General features: G+C 31.8%; 1 protein-coding gene across 1 annotated transcript in view; it reads right to left on the bottom strand.

Moving 5' to 3' along the window:
- Nucleotides 1-17,088, bottom strand: part of LOC142317706 (uncharacterized) — a 63,792-nt gene that overhangs the window by 2,602 nt on the left and 44,102 nt on the right. The window contains exon 8 of the mRNA XM_075354253.1: nt 1,762-1,917. Within this exon, the coding sequence (XP_075210368.1) occupies nt 1,762-1,917 (156 nt within the window). The remainder of the gene's footprint in view (nt 1-1,761; nt 1,918-17,088) is intronic.

The following is a 17,088-nucleotide window of genomic DNA, read 5'->3' as shown; positions in this document are numbered from 1 at the left end:
TGACAACATTGAAAAAGTGAACAAAATAATGGAAAATCACTGAATCACACTATCAGAGAGTCAATAAGGGTTACCACATGGAAGTTTTACTCAGTTTGTGAGAAGCAATTTGAAGAAATCGCCTGGATTTGTGGTGAAACAATTCATGTTAACGACACCTGCTCACACTTCACTGCTTGTTTGTGAATTTTTGGCCAAAAATAATACAGTTATGATGCCTTTTTCCCAAGCTGAAAAGGGCCATGAAAGACAATGTTTTGTCAATACTGAAGAGATAAAGACCAAGTTGCTGAAGAAGCTAAATGCCATACTGGAAATTGCGTTCCAGAATTACTTTTATACAGATTTGAATACTAGATTGTGGATATCAGTGTTCTTTGGTGGCTAGGTTTCAATTAACCATACATCTCAGGAATAGTCGACCTGAGACTATACAAGACATTTTATTTACATTCATATCATCCTCTAAAGTAATACCTTATGGTGGTTCCAAAGGATAAGAGAGAGGTGATTTGAAGATTGGAAAAGCACTAGCAAAACTGTATTATATCTGAAAAGAAGTACTTTGAAGGTGACAAAATCAATATTGAAGATTTTTTGAGAAAAACTAAAATTTTACATATTATTGATCAAACCATACACACAAAACAGATCCCCAACAACTGAATGACTAAGGAGTGAGGAGAAAATAGATTAATTAAAAACTAGAATTTTGATGAACATGAAAAAATGTGTGTTTGGATACAACAAATTTTTATTTAATCATAATTGTATTTTATTTTTACTATGCATCCTTCACAAGCATAAAAGCAAAACAAGACAATACTATCATTCTAATATCAATATTGCTAAAAACAAGTATCACATACTTCTTAAAAGAATTAATGAAACATTCGTGTAAATTTAGAAACTTTTAAAGGATAAACTAAATACTCTATAAATTATTTTACCCTATTTATGATGATTGCACACAAAAAATGAGTAAAATTAACCATATGAAGCTTTGCAGAATGCTGCAAGGACTTTTAAATATAAAATCTTAATTTTTACATACATCTTCCCATGATTGTCTATTTCCACTGAAATTGCTGTTCTATTCTAGATTACAAGCTCATAAGATACAATGAAAATCATGATGATAGTTGAATGCCAATCTGAAACAAGTCTTCTACAAATGTTATGTACAATATAAAATGTGTTAGGTTAAATATGTTGAATCAAAATCATCATTTGAAGGAGATAAAGCTAGATCTGATTAAGTCAGGGATTATTGTTTTAATATCCAAAGGTCAGAATTTTAAACAAAAAATTAACAGTATTAGAATTATTAGAAATGGGTATTGGTATGTCTTCAAAAATTTACCAGATGATTGATAAATCACCTAGTAAACATTTGAAGATTTTAGTAAACATTTGAAGATTTAAATCACCTAGTAAACATTTGAAGTTCAATACATTATATATCTTACATATTGGCTTAATCTAACCACTTAGTATAAGGTAATATATATAACACTATAGTTTCACAACATAAGTGAAGCAACATGTTATAAGTACTCGTACTTGTTACTTTACACAGACAAATGTTCTTGTGACTGAATGCAAGTAAAGCAACTGAGGTATAAGTGACATTAATCAGGGATGATTTATCTGAATAGCAATGTTAATACATGTTTTCTAAACTACAAAGCACAAACTTTACTACAAATTTTAATTCCAACAAAATTTGTTGTCATTCAGTTATAAAATCAGTATTAGTACCTCTGGGACAGATACATTGGGTGGTAGTGTCCCTGATATCCAACCACCAGCATTAGATTCATCATCTTCTTCTTCCTCCTTCTCCACTTCATCATTTGATAATTTTTCATTTAAAAATGAATCATTATGAGCCGACTCAACCTTCACAAATACTGCCTGTTCACGATCCTAAAACAGACAAATTTGTGGTAAATATAACTAAAAATCCAAATGTCCACGTGTATAACTGTACTGATGATGGCTTTAAACTGAAAGATCGTTGGGCCAATCTGAATAATTTTTTACAAATGTTTTTATGAACTATGAGGATGCTTTAGTTTAAGGCAGAAATTTAACCAAATAATTCCATTACTAACTGGGTTAATAGTAAAGTCTAAACAGAAAGCACATCTTACAACACTTTTTATATAATATTTTGAATCTACAAGTACAAAACAAATTCAGAAAAACTGAACTTTGATATTTCATATAAAATTGGATAAATTGTTCCCAAGACAATCAACTACTTTAAAAGAAAATTTTATTCTGCTGATAGTATTTACACTTTACATAATACATATATTTGAAGTTACATATGGAAATTGCTAAGAAGAATTTTATTTTCATCTTCACAATGTTCTGTAAAACAAGGCTAAAAGACATTTATTTACTTTAATAGCTTTTTAATTTCAATTTGTTCATACATCAATATTATCTTTACATTGTTATATTTGATGATTACTTTTCCACTATTCATTTATATCTTCATAAGGTCAAATAACTTATGTTTTCAGTATTTTCTACTTTCCTGCACTTGAATACAAATTATTTTGTTCAGGATGAACTATTACATACATGACCCAAAAATTAAGAGTAAAACATTGTTTTCTATAAAAAAAAACCCAGCAACAAGGATACAAATTAAATAAAACACTGCAGGTTATAGCAGAACTCATTATTTAACATGCAGCCAGTCACTTGAATATTTCTCTGTTCTTCTGCATGTGTTATGGCAAAACCAAAGGATCAATTGTCACAAAACTAAATACCTCATTTAGTTATAAAACCATATAAATAATATGCAAGCGTGTGTTTCAAACAGTTAGCAGAAGCTAATTACTTTGTTACAAAAAAAACTTTGGTAAATAAATGTAATTTTTGGGTAGGAATTTATAAAAGTGTGGATTTTATCAGTTCCTGCAAAAATTCACATGTTAAGTAGCTCAGGAAATTATACGGCCTATTGATTGAAGTTTGTTTGGTTTGTAGTACTACATGCAGTAACTAAAATATTTTAAGTATCGACACAAAAATACAGTACCTCTTGGAACTTTATGAAAATATCATTTTTAATGTTTATTTTTAAATTACACTTTGATGTATGAAATTATATATTGAAACTATATATTTATATGTAACAAATTATGTATTTTTATAATTTGTACTAATTTCCAGTGGTAAAATATTGTGGTGAGAAACATATGGAACACATATTTTTGAAGTCAGATTAAAAAAGCAACATAAGATTGCGTATAAGGTTTTATGAGAATCATATAGAAATAAAAATACAATACTAGAACTATTTCTTTAAGATTTATAGCTGTATTGAATTTTATATTACTTCTAGAAATAACATAATTTCTTTTTCTTTATAAACACAGGTTCATTTATTTTTGCTAATGTTTATTTTTGCTTACATAGATACCTATCTATGTACTTATTATAGTGTACTGGTTTTATAAGTCTTACTTTTTTAAAATATTTTTTGCAAGTGTTACACTAATTTACAAAAGAAGACTTTTTCAATGTTTTTTCTAAGCGTGATACCTTTCTCTATACTCTTTTTTTGTTATTTTTAATAGAATGGTACATTAAAGGTTCATAAAAGTTGGTTCAAATAATGTAATGGGATGTCATATTTACATCCCAGGTAGCCTAGGGTACAACTCAAATTAAACTCCAACAGTAATCAGCTGGCATATTAACACTCCCCATTTGCCTTTGAAATTGTTTTCCAACACTGAAATATTTTGATGAAGATGTTTAACATATTTATTATTTGCTGCCCAAGGTTTGCCAGGAAGAAATCCAGATAAGAACGCAGGAAATGAACTTTTAGTGACATTTTATCCCATAGTTGTGATAGAATTTATCAGTTTATCAACAATATATGATTATTTGATTATGGCTATATATTATTTGTTATATTATTGAGTATATTTTGTGGTTTATGAATACAGAGAAAATTTTCACAAGTATCTTTGAAAGCTGCCCAAGCAGTGAGTTCTACATCAATTAACATTGGCTTCATCTCTGACCAGTTCAAATTTTTCTTATTGATTTTACAATAAACTCATCACGCATGCAATAACAAACTATCCAAATCATTTACACACTTATGTATCTCATTATGAATTTTGGCCTACTGTTTACTCACTTAATACAATTATCTCACTGACTGAAGAGTTATACCAGTGTTTCTCAACCTCTGAGGTATGCCTCTCTAGGGGGGCGTGAGCATATCGAAAAGAACATATTACTAAAAAAAATGTATTAATTTACTGAAAGGAAAGCAAAACAAACATTCTGACATAATAAATAATAAAATATATATTTACACTGATATAATACACTTTTAAATGAGATTGTATCAGTACTGCACAATGTATTTAATAATTAACTTATCAATATTAAATTAAAAGCAAGTTTAATAATTATTTATGACTCCCTTGGGCATGTCTTGTAGAGCAAAGGTTTTCAACAGATAGTTTAATATTAGAAATAAACACTCTGAGTTCTTTATCTATATTTAGTTGAGATCTATTATTTTGTCTTCAAAGCAGCCACTGCAGAAAATCCAGTTTCACAAAGATAGGATGTTGAAAATGGTAATAGTAAACAAACTGCTTTTGTTTTCAATGCAGAAAACGCATCATCCACCTGTGCGCAAAATTCAAACAGTGATTTATTACTAAATTGTCTTTTGATTTTGTCACATGTAAAGTCTATGACGATTTCTTCGACAGTTGAGAGCCCTTCAGGAGTATTTTGAAATGGATCCCAAACCCGCTCGTAACTTGCTACAAAGTTATAGTCAGCAAGAAAATACTTTTTAAAATTCTTTGCCAGCACAGCTAAGTGATTTTCAGTGGTTACAAAAACAACGTTCACATGTTTTTCTTCAGCCATATAAATTTTAACACATTCATCCACATTTGCAAATATTTCTAGGTGTTTTTGCTTTATATTTCTGCTCCAAAATTCCAATTTTCTACAAAAAGCATTAACTTTATCACTTGTATCCAATATATGTGTATTTGCTCCTTGCAATTTACAAACAAGCTGCAAAAACTTCCCACGTGATAATCATCTTGCCTTGTAACAAAATAGTAACGCTGAATGTACTGCACCCATCTCTTTTCAAAGTGCACAAGAGATTCTTGAATTTAGGGGTCTCAATTTTATGTAAATTACTACAGTTACAACCGTTGCTAGCATAGTATTCAGACCAAGACTCTTGGAAGCCAGAGCTTCTCTGTGAATCATGCAATTATGTCCAGACACCCTGTGGAGATTTTTGTTTCACAAGTGTTTGTATGCTTTAGAATCTTTCAGACATTGAACGAGCACCATCGATGCATTTTGTTTGTCTTCAGTCATTTGACTGGCTTGATGCAGCTCTCCAAGATTCCCTATCTAGTGCTGGTCGTTTCATTTCAGTATACCCCCTACATCCTACATCCCTAACAATTTGTTTTACATATTCCAAACATGGCCTGCCTATATAATTTTTTCCTTCTACTTGTCCTTCCAATATTAAAGCGACTATTCCAGGATGCCTTAGTATGTGGCCTATAAGTCTGTCTCTTCTTTTAACTATATTTTTCTAAATGCTTCTTTCTTCATCTATTTGCCGAAATACCTCTTCATTTGTCACTTTATCCACCCATCTGATTTTTAACATTCTCCTATAGCACCACATTTCAAAAGCTTCTAATCTTTTCTTCTCAGATTCTCCGATTGTCCACGTTTCACTTCCATATAAAGCGACACTCCAAACATATACTTTCAAAAATCTTTTCCTGATATTTAAATTAATTTTTGATGTAAACAAATTATATTTCTTAGTTTCGCTTGTGCTATTCGGCATTTTATATCGCTCCTGATTTGTCCATCTTTAGTAATTCTACTTCCCAAATAACAAAATTCTTCTACCTCCAAAACCTTTTCTCCTCCTATTTTCACATTCAGTGGTCTATCTTTGTTATTTCTACTACATTTCATTACTCTTGTTTTGTTCTTGTTTATTTTCATGCGATAGTTCATTGCGTAGGACTTCATCTATGCCGTTCAATTGTAGCATCTTTATCTTTTCACCTTGTACTGTTACTCAGAATCTAAATTGTTCTTTAACATCATTAACTGCTAGTTCCATGTAAAGATTAAAAAGTAACGGGGATAGGGAACATCCTTGTCGGACTCCCTTTCTTATTACGGCTTCTTTCTTATGTTCTTCAATTATTACTGTTGCTGTTTGGTTCCTGTACATCTTAGCAATTGTTCTTCTATCTCTGTATTTGAACCCTAATTTTTTTAAAATGCTGAAAATTTTATTCCAGTCTACGTTATCGAATGCCTTTTCTAGGTCTATAAATGCCAAGTATGTTGGTTTGTTTTTCTTTAATCTTCCTTCTACTATTAATCTGAGGCCTAAAATTGCTTTCCTTGCCCCTATACTTTTCCTAAAAAACCAAATTGGTCTTCTCCTAACACTTCTTCCACTCTCCTCTCAATTCTTCTGTATAGAATTCTAGTTAAGATTTTTGATGTATGACTAGTTAAACTAATTGTTCTTTATTCTTCACATTTATCTGTCCCTGCTTTATTTGGTATCATGACTATAACACTTTTTTTGAAGTCTGACGGGACTTCCCCTTTCTCATAAATATTACACACCAGTTTGTATAATCTATCAATCACTTCCTCACCTGCACTGAGCAATAATTCTACAGGTATTCCGTCTATTCCAGGAGCCTTTCTGCCATTTAAATCTTTTAATGCTCTCTTAAATTTAGATCTCAGTATTGTTTCTCCCATTTCATCCTCTTCAACTTCCTCTTCTTTCTCTATAACACCATTTTCTAATTCATTTCCTCCGTATAACTCTTCAATATATTCCACCCATCTATCGACTTTACCTTTCGTATTATATATTGGTGTGCCATCTTTAACAGATGGTAGATTTTAATTGATGTACCCTAAAATTTTCCTTAACTTTCCTGTATGCTCAGTCTATTTTACCAATGTTCATTTCTCTTTCCACTTCTGAACACTTTACTTTAATCCACTCTTCTTTCGCTAGTTTGCACTTCCTGTTTATAGCATTTCTTAATTGTCGATAGTTCCTTTTACTTTCTTCATCACTAGTATTCTTATATTTTCTACGTTCATCCATCAGCTGCAATATATCATCTGAAATCCAAGGTTTTCTACCAGTTCTCTTTGTTCCGCCTAAGTTCCCTTCTGCTGATTTAAGAATTTCCTTTTTAACATTCTCCCATTCTTCTTCTACATTTTCTACCTTATCTTTTTTACTCAGACCTCTTGCGATGAATTCCTCAAATATCTTCTTTACCTCCTCTTCCTCAAGCTTCTCTAAATTCCACAGATTCATCTGACACCTTTTCTTCAGGTTTTTAAACCCCAATCTACATTTCATTATCACCAAATTATGGTCTCTATCAATGTCTGCTCCAGGGTAAGTTTTGCAGTCAACAAGTTGATTTCTAAATCTTTGCTTAACCATGATATAATCTATCTGATACCTTGCAGTATCGCCTGGCTTTTTCCAAATGTATATTCTTCTATTATGGTTTTTAAATTGGGTGTTTGAAATTACTAAATTATACTTTGTGCAAAACTCTATAAGTCTGTCCCCTCTTTCATTCCTTTTGCCCAGCTCGTATTCACCCACTATATTTCCTTCCTTGCCTTTTCCAATGCTTGCATTCCAATCTCCCAACTATTATTAAATTTTCATCTCCTTTTACGTGTTTAATTGCTTCATCAATCTCTTCGTATACACACTCTACCTCATCATCCTCATGGGCGCTTGTAGGCATATAGATGTTAATCTGTCGGTTTAGGTTTTGATTTTATCCTTACAATGATTCTATCGCTATGCGTTTTGAAATACTCTACTCTCTTCCCTATCTTCTTGTTCATTATGAAACCTACTTCTGCCTTCTCATTATTTGAAGCTGAGTTAATTATTCTAAAATCACCTGATCAAAAGTCGCTTTGCTCTTCCCACCGAACCTCACTAATTCCTACTACATCTACATTCATCCTATCAATTTCCCTTTTTAAATTTTCTAGCCTACCAACCGTTTTTTAAACTTCTAACATTCCACAATCCGACTCGTAGAATGTTATTTTTTTATTTTCTGGTGACCCCTTCCTTAGTAGTCCCCACCCGGAGATCCGAACGGGGGACTAGTTTACCTCTGGAATATTTTACCAAGGAAGGCGCCTCCATCATTACTATATGAAAATGCAGAGAGCCACATTTTCTTGGAAAAAAAAGCAGCTGTAGTTTTCCATTGCTTTCAGCTGCGCAGTACTCAAGAGGACTGAGTGATGTTGATATGGCCATTTAAGTCGTCCTGACTCACGCCCCTAACAACTACTGAAAGAGCTGCTGCCCTCTTTCAGGAATCATTCCTTAGTCTGGCTCTCAACAGATACCTCTCCGATATGGTTGCACCTTCGGTCCAGCTACTCTGTATCACTGAGCACTCAAGCCCCCTCACAAACGGCAAGGTCTCATGATTATTAGAGGAGGCATCAATGCATATTCCGATGCAATTTTTCCACTCTATGTTTGCCTCGTTTATAAAACCATTTAAGATAGCAAATAATGCTAGGGCTGTTGCTTTGAGTTCTATTGGTTTGTAGAAAAGTTGTTCTTTTACTGCTGGCATACAATCACAAAATTGAACATAGGCAATGAAATGAGCATCTTTATAGCTCTTGCTATTCTCTAGCTATTGCTCTAGCTATCTGTTGGCTTATCAAGCTGAACTGAAAACAATTTGTTACACAACTTTCCGAAATGTTGATGTACATCTTCAGCTACATCACCACTCAGACAGGCAACAGTATAATTTGATATAGGGATGGACTGCAGTTGTTTGGCAAAATTATCTCCAAACATAGATTCTGCAATCTCGATTGCAGCTGGCAAAATACACTCTTCACCAATGGTGTGAGGCTTTTTACATCTGGTTATTTTATATGAAACTTTGTAAGAAGTAAGAGTAAAGCTTTTTCATTTACAGACAACGTTTTTTAAAAATGATGTTTGCTTTTCATATGATCTAAATTTTTATTTGAAGAATTCTCAGGGTTTGTTAACAGACTCAGTATGAAGAATTTTCAAATGTCGTTTAATTTTATTAGCTTTCATGCTGTCTGCTGCCAAAATTTTTGAGCAAATGACAGACAGGGACCTTTCTTCTTCATTTACTTCAGTACTGGTAAACCCAGAATTTAAGTACTCTTGAGAATATTTTTTTGATTTTACTTTCGGAACCACACTCATCTATGCACTTGTTAATGCTTCACTATCATCTAATTCTCATTTACACCCACTTAAAAATTTATCCATGATTCTGTATAAATATACTGCAATGAATATTTATTTAATAGTGAATTGCAATTAACACGCAAACTACAACATAAACATTCACGATAGATTCAATAGTGATAGAAGGATAGACTCAACTGAGACTGGCTGGAATTGAACAAGGTGCAGCAATTATACACCGTTTGCGCAAACATTCTGGAATGTTTGAGACAAATCAGAACTTCTTGTTAAGACACTAGAATGTGTGATACGGTGGATGTAAGACAGAGAACAATAGAGAAGCATCAATTTAGGTTTTGTCAATGCAGCGGATCGGTGTTGCCAAATATAAATAAATTTACTTAATCTTGGTAATTTCTAAGGTTTGTAATTAAGGTCATAGTGTAGCTTTAGTGTCAATAAACTCAAAATACATTATTATTGTATTTATTGTTATTGTATTAGTGGCGGGGGGGGGGGGGGCGTGATGAAAATTATAATTCAAAATTAGGTCGCAAATACTGAAAGATTGAGAAATGCTGGATTATACTATTAAAAGGAGTAGGCTAACAAAGTCAACAAGCTTGTTCATGTATGCTTCAACAGTGAAGTAAGTTGTCATAATATATGATGTGTTATGACTTATAGATAATAGCTGATTAATAGAGTTAAAAATATACACTGAGCACATAAATATAGATTATATTAAAAAAATTATCTGTATAATCATGGATCATATAATATAAAAAATTTTCAAAGTTTAAATTTTTGAATTTTTCAAAAATATTGGTGTTGGAAAAGTTCTGAATTTCAGCATTAAAAAACTGACTGGTTTCAGATATCATATGTTAAGGAAAAAAATATATCAGTGTAACAGACGATGCAGAAACTTGCTTAGGTTGTATAAACTTTCTTTTTCTGTTTAGTCTCTGGAATAATCATAAGGTATTACTTCAGAGGGTGAATGAGGATTATATGTATGGACGTAAATGATGTGTAGCCTTGTAGTCTCAAGTCGACCATTCCTGAAATGTGTGGTTAATTGAAACCCAACCACCAAAGAATACCAGTATCCATGATACTGGTGGATACTCAAATCCATATAAAAGTAATTGCCTTTACTAGGATTTGAACCTTAGAACTCTCAACTTCAAAATCAGCTGGTCTAGTTTACCACTAGACCATCCCAGTGGGTTAGGTTATGTGAACTGGGATAATATAGGGTCTGGCAGAAATAACTCCCTGATTTGAAATGCGAATAAAATAGACATTACAACAAAATTATAAAAGAGTAAATATATTCTGAAAGAACAGTGTTTGCCATTTATTTGCACATACCTTTTATTAATTTTTAAAAATAATGTCGTTGATATGCTAACCTTCACTATCTATAAAGAAGGTCTTAAACCTTTCCCTGAAAATCAGCATTACTTTTATCATTTCCAATGGTATTGCAGTGATTTGTTGATGGACAGCAGCTTTGAAATGATCTTGAGCAGCATGATCAAAGTTTTTTGCTTCTGTTTATAGATTTCAGCCTTTAATGTCCCCAGACATAAAAATCACATGCTCCAAGATCGGGTAAGTGGGCGTGGCCATGTCTCCACATTGTGAAATAAGACCTCCAGGAAACATTTCTCTGTTCCCTGTTCTCCATCTTGTTGAAACCATAAATTTTCAGCTTGACTTCTAAGTTCATTAAATCTTGGTATCAAGAAATCATATAATATTTTTACATAATGTTCAGAAGTTACTGTAACTAATTGTCTTTCTTCCTCAAAAAAGTATGTCCCTCTTATTCCAAATTCAGAAATTGCATACCAAACTAACATGCTGAGTGCAGAGGGTGTTCATCAAGTTAGAGGTTAATTTTCTGCCTGGTATCAAAAGTTTTGTTTATTAACACAACCGGATAGATTAAAATGGGCTTCGTCACTCTACACATAACCAAGTTCACTGGAACATTTTCCAGAATAGCCTGGCAAGAAGAAATATGGCTAATCCAGTCACATTCATTTAGCTACTGCATGACCATCATTTTGTAACAATGAAACTAAGTCGACATGTAAAATTCTACTTACAGTCTGAACAGAAACTTGTAATGCAGGCAGCTGTTTAAGAGCTAAGCAACTTGGAGATTGTGTAAGAGCTTGTCTTACTGGTTCAAAATTTTCGGGTGTTCAAATGCTTGAAGGCGGTTTCTTCTTCAGAGCATTACCGAAGCTCTAAAATTGGACACTCAGTTTAATTGAGCACTCATAACTGAATCTTATTAGGGACCACGGCATGTCAACCTAGCTGAAAGTGTGAGCAAAATAATCGCTGCATGATAACAGAATCACCATTTTAAAATATGTTTCAATAACGAAAGCGTGATGTTCATCACTCGTTGTAACTGAAATAGCAAGACATCCGCTACAAAATGACATGTCGACACCATGCCCTGTACTATTAGTACTCCACCACCAGCTGTTGCAAATTTGTGAGTTATTTCTGCCAGATTCTGTATAAGCATTATATGTTAGTATGATATCACGTCACATGTGAAGGACAATCGAATTACAGATCAAGCCAATATAATTCTTACAACTAAGCGTAAAAATGATAGTCCTAAGATCTAAACTTGTTATAGTATCTTTTCTTATATTTTTAAAATCACGAATAAAAAATTGCATTTACTCTTCTGATAAACCAATAACTGATTTAAAAGTAAAACCTCGAGGTCAAGGATAATAAAATATATTAAATATAAACACAAATTATAAAATATTTCATCAGAACCCTCACGATAAACTCTAAAAAGTGGTATTTACTACCAAAAATTCACAACTATTTAAACACTGATTAAGAATAAATGCAGAACCCTATTATTAAAATTTATTTCAGCAAACCAGTAGTAACAAAATAATAGTAGAATTTTGTTAATCAACTGATTGACAGGAAAGAGTTTTCAAGATTGAAAGTTTAGAGTTTTCAATACAAATATATAATTTTCTTTGGAAAATTCAAATAACTCATTAAAATATTGACCTTGTGCTCATACAATTTAATATTAAATGAAATGTAAACCACCAAAACACAGTAAACAGATAAGTTATACTTACCATCTTAAATCCAAGAATAGATTATTGCGGAATCCCGTATCTTCAGTTATTAAATTCTATAAATACATTAAAACATATTAATCTATAATTTTATTAATTTGTTGAAATTGATTTCTTTTTTGAAAACTGAAATTTATTATGAATGCATTTATTTGCATCCATAGGAGAAAAAAAAACAAATAGGAGAAAATTTTCTGAGTAATCCCTGCAGTTTTATTTACTCGGTAAATAACTGGACTATTATCCATAATATTCTTAATTGCTCTTGGATTATGAGATTTTCCAATGATGGATCTGAGATGGTGAGATCCTCTGCATTTGTACACAACACAGCATAAATGCTTTCTTTATTTACCTTTTGACCTGGTGTGGAACTTTCCATTCTGAAGACTTATGTGTTCAGAGAATTGATCTTCATAATAAGCCTGTTTTGTCACCATTATAAATTTGGAAGAGCATAAGTTTTTCATTTTTATTACTTTTTTTAAGTTATTCACAAATTGGTTTGACACTACTATCAGCACTTATGCTTTCCTCAAATATTTTCCCATTCAAAATGGTCTGCCACTGTCAAAATTTAAAAAGCCATCATAGCTCTACTATCATAAGTTCTAGTTTTTTTTCTAATTTTGTTCTATATTCACTAACACATAACAATCAGCAGCTGCAGAATTGATCTGAATGATTCTTATAAACATCAGAAAACAAAAGTTTTCTGATGTCATTTGATGCATTCAGTGATTTTGAAAAGATGAACCATTCTGTATATTACAGATCAACAACAGATAAAGATCAGGATTAATCGACTGATACAAGAAGAAAAATTATCTTTGTGAAGGAGGTGCTTACCAAGTTCACTGCTATTTGGAAGCATGGGAGAATACAAAGCTGAGACTGCTTCAGATACTAGTCTTTCTGCAGTTACGTACGGGCGTTGAGGCTGGGCCATCAAGGTGGAAGACTGCAGGAGAATTATAGTATTTTAAATGTGGGCCTACACAGAAGAATGCTCCACACATTTTATGGATGGAAAAGAGGATAAAACTTTATTATAAACAAGGTGGGTATACAGAGGAGGTTGTCCACAATATGCTTCATGAACATTCTCCGTTTTTTTTTGCCATGTAATCTGTAGGCCAGGTGAAAATGTTGAGAAGCTAGTTGTACAGGGGGAACAGTTTTACACCTAAATTTGAGTACCTCCATTATTGAACGGGCAGTATGGTTAAAAACTTTGAACTGAGAATAAGTAATACTTTACTGTCATTTTTCGTATAGTAATATTTTTAAGTAAGATGCCATTACTCTAATCTGTGCAGCAAGAAATCACCGTAAAGCTTAAAATGAATGTGGTGGTGGTGGTATTTGAATATCATTCTTACAGCTATAATGTAGGATACATATAAAAATGTATCATGAAAGTAATAAATTTACATGTTTAACAATTCTTTCTTGTCTGTTTTCCTCTTCGTTATTATAAATACCATCAAATCCTTCTCTGTTTCCTTCTTCTTCCTCTTTTTTTGTGTCCAAATCGACCTCAGAGTGGAACACTACAGGTGTTTCATTTCTATTATTCTTTTTATTAACCACATCATTATCCTACAAGAAATAATAAAAAATGAGTTACAAATATAACTTCATTAGCCTTCAAATACATAATAGAAAACAATATCTCTTCTAAAACTCAAATAATTAATTTTTTAAATTTATTTTAATCACCTTTTTAATAATTTATTAACATGATCTTATTTTATATTTTCACATAGTAATCAAAATACTGCAATCAATTCTCACTTTTTTATTTTTAATTATAGTAGGTATTTTTTACTGGCAGTAAAAATTAATTCATATGGATTTTGTAATGAATGATTAATTTGTATGGTTTTTATTAAAAGAAATGATATGTTTTAAGATACAGTGAAGAAGTCTCTAAATCTAAAACAACTGATGAATTAGAAATCCTTTTTAAAGTGGTTTCTCTCTTCACAATTAAAAGAAACCAAAATTCTTTTCGGTAGTTGCAAATAAAAAATGTTCACACTGTGTAATGTGTTACCCTAAAACCAATACGTACATACAGCACTGTTGTAGATTAAAATTTTAAAATGCTCTATTTAAAATCAAATTAAAGCATAATGGAAAAATAGATATTTTTGAGTCATCAGTCAACTGACAGATTGATTTTGATGTTAAATTTTCCTTTCAGTTACGAACTTAGTTTTTAATACCTACAAATTTATTACATTCTACATCCTCATTGGTATTATGTATACCAATGTATTTTCCTCAGAAACTTTTACTCTCATTTCACTGTAACTGAAATAACTAACATTGGATGTCATTATTATATGGCTCACTCACCTAGTTTCTTTCTGTACAAATATTTTCTCACAAACTTTCCTCCTCTATTTTGAATTTTATCAACCCATTTAAATTTTAACATCCTTTTGTAGCAGACCCCCATCAAATGTCCCTATTCTTTTCCTTCCTATATTTCCAATTGTTGTCCATGTTTCACTACCATCAAGAGCTTATTCCATACAATTATTTCAAAGAATTTCTTTCTAATTAGATTTATATTTAGCAATAGAATTGTTTTTTGCAAGAAAGCTCCTTTGCTTATGCCTGTCTACATTTCTTCATTCCTCCTTTGTGCAATTTCACTAACAGGCATGTTTAAAAACATAAGGGAACATTGATGGGGCATTAAAAAAATAGAGGAAGAAAATAAATTTATACATTTCTATATACCTATTTTATTTTTCTACATAATCAGCATTGTTTTCTATGTACCTCTGATATTTAAGAACAAGCTTCTTAGCATCCTGCTCATATAAATCTGCAATCTGAGATTTCAATCAATTCAACACTGCTGTTTTCAATTTGTCACTGTCTTTGAAGACATGTCTTTGAAGACATGGTAGTACTTGCTAGGTTCTAGGATTGGATGTAAGGGAGGGTGATCAAAAAGTTCCTATCTGTATTGATGAATAAAGGCAGCAGTGTGTAAGCACGCACTATCATCATGAATAAAAACAATTCTTGATGGCAGAATCCTACAACATCAATGCTTCTAACTGGCATGCCTTTGCAAGTGCTTTCCAGTCCATTTCAGTGACTGTTATTCCAGCTCCATAAAATCCCCCAATATGACATGTTTTTTGTCTCTGAAAACAGCTTAATGATCTTCCACGCTGACTATGTTTACTCAATTTTTTTTTCATAAGTAGTCCTAATAATAATGCCATTCCATAGACTGATGACATACTTTGATTTTTGAGGGCATCAATTAATGTGTTTGGGACCCATCTTGTATACAGTTTATCATCGGATAGTTTTACCATAACAATTCTACACACTATACTATCTGAATCGTGAACAAATTCCTATGCAAAATCACTAATTCTAAAGCACTGGTTATTGGTTTCCTCTAAAACTTATGCATTCAAATCTTTCAATTAAGGACTGAACTTTCCATTCCTTTCATCAAGAGCATTTGTACAATCTTCATTAAACTCGCAATTGCCTTACTTTTTGTTCACTCGTTACTGTATTACTGTAAATTATATGCAATTCACAACAAATTTCAGAAGCATTAATATTTTAGTATTGAGATATTGAATCACTTCTCATTACTGGTAGTACTGTTTATTTTTGCAACCATCATTAAACACTGTGAACAATATTGCAAACAGACTGCTAACAAGATGTTCAACAGCTACCTAATAAGTAGTTGAAGCTACAGCTCAAATACGATATTATTCATTGTTGCCTACCACTTTTGGACTGACTCTTAATTTTGAAACATAACTCTTACGTAGAAAAATATAACTTCTATAACTTCTGGTATATTATATTCTCTTATCCTGATATTTATTTCCTTATTTTGCTTCTTTCTACCGCAATTTTGTAATTTACTTTTAATCCATTTTCATATTGAAGGTAATGAAATTCATATCTTCAGTTATTTAATCCAGTTTCTCTTTCTGGCAAAAGAAAATGTAAGAGCAATTGACACGTTTTACACGTTTCTAAATCAGAGTTTACTTTTCGTCAACCTCAGTTCTGATTATCATGCTACCTGATTTTTTTCACAGATTTCCCATGTGCACCTCTGACATTAATACATCACTTAGTTTTCTATCACTTTTCTATGTTTCATCTATGTATGTACTTTCCTTCCAAGTGAACACATTTTATTCTATCCCACTTTATCTCTCCTTCAACCAGTATTACTTTGCTATTTTACATTTTCTATTAATTTATATCTTTTGTTAACACAATTTTCTGCTTCATACATTTTTTAGTTTTTATACTTTTTGTGTTCATCCACCAATTCTAATGTATCTCTCTCATTCCGCGATTTTTCTTTTCTGTGTGGTCTCATCTCCTACTTTAATATTTCCTTCAATTTATAGAACCATTTCAACTAATTTTAGCAGTAATTTTTAGACCTGTACCTATTATATCATAGATAAAAAGATTCAATTTTCATTTTTTTGTGATCTCAGTAAAGCATTTGATTTATTTCCATTTCGATATTGTTTTTAAGACAATAAAATTTAATATTTTGATTGACCATTGTGCATGACCTGTAGGCTGCGTAGATAAGCT

This window comes from Lycorma delicatula, chromosome 1 (genome assembly GCF_047948215.1).
Source record: "Lycorma delicatula isolate Av1 chromosome 1, ASM4794821v1, whole genome shotgun sequence".
NCBI lineage: Eukaryota > Metazoa > Arthropoda > Insecta > Hemiptera > Fulgoridae > Lycorma > Lycorma delicatula.
The sequence above is the reverse complement of the archived record's forward strand: the minus strand, read 5'-3'. Positions and strand labels throughout refer to the sequence as shown.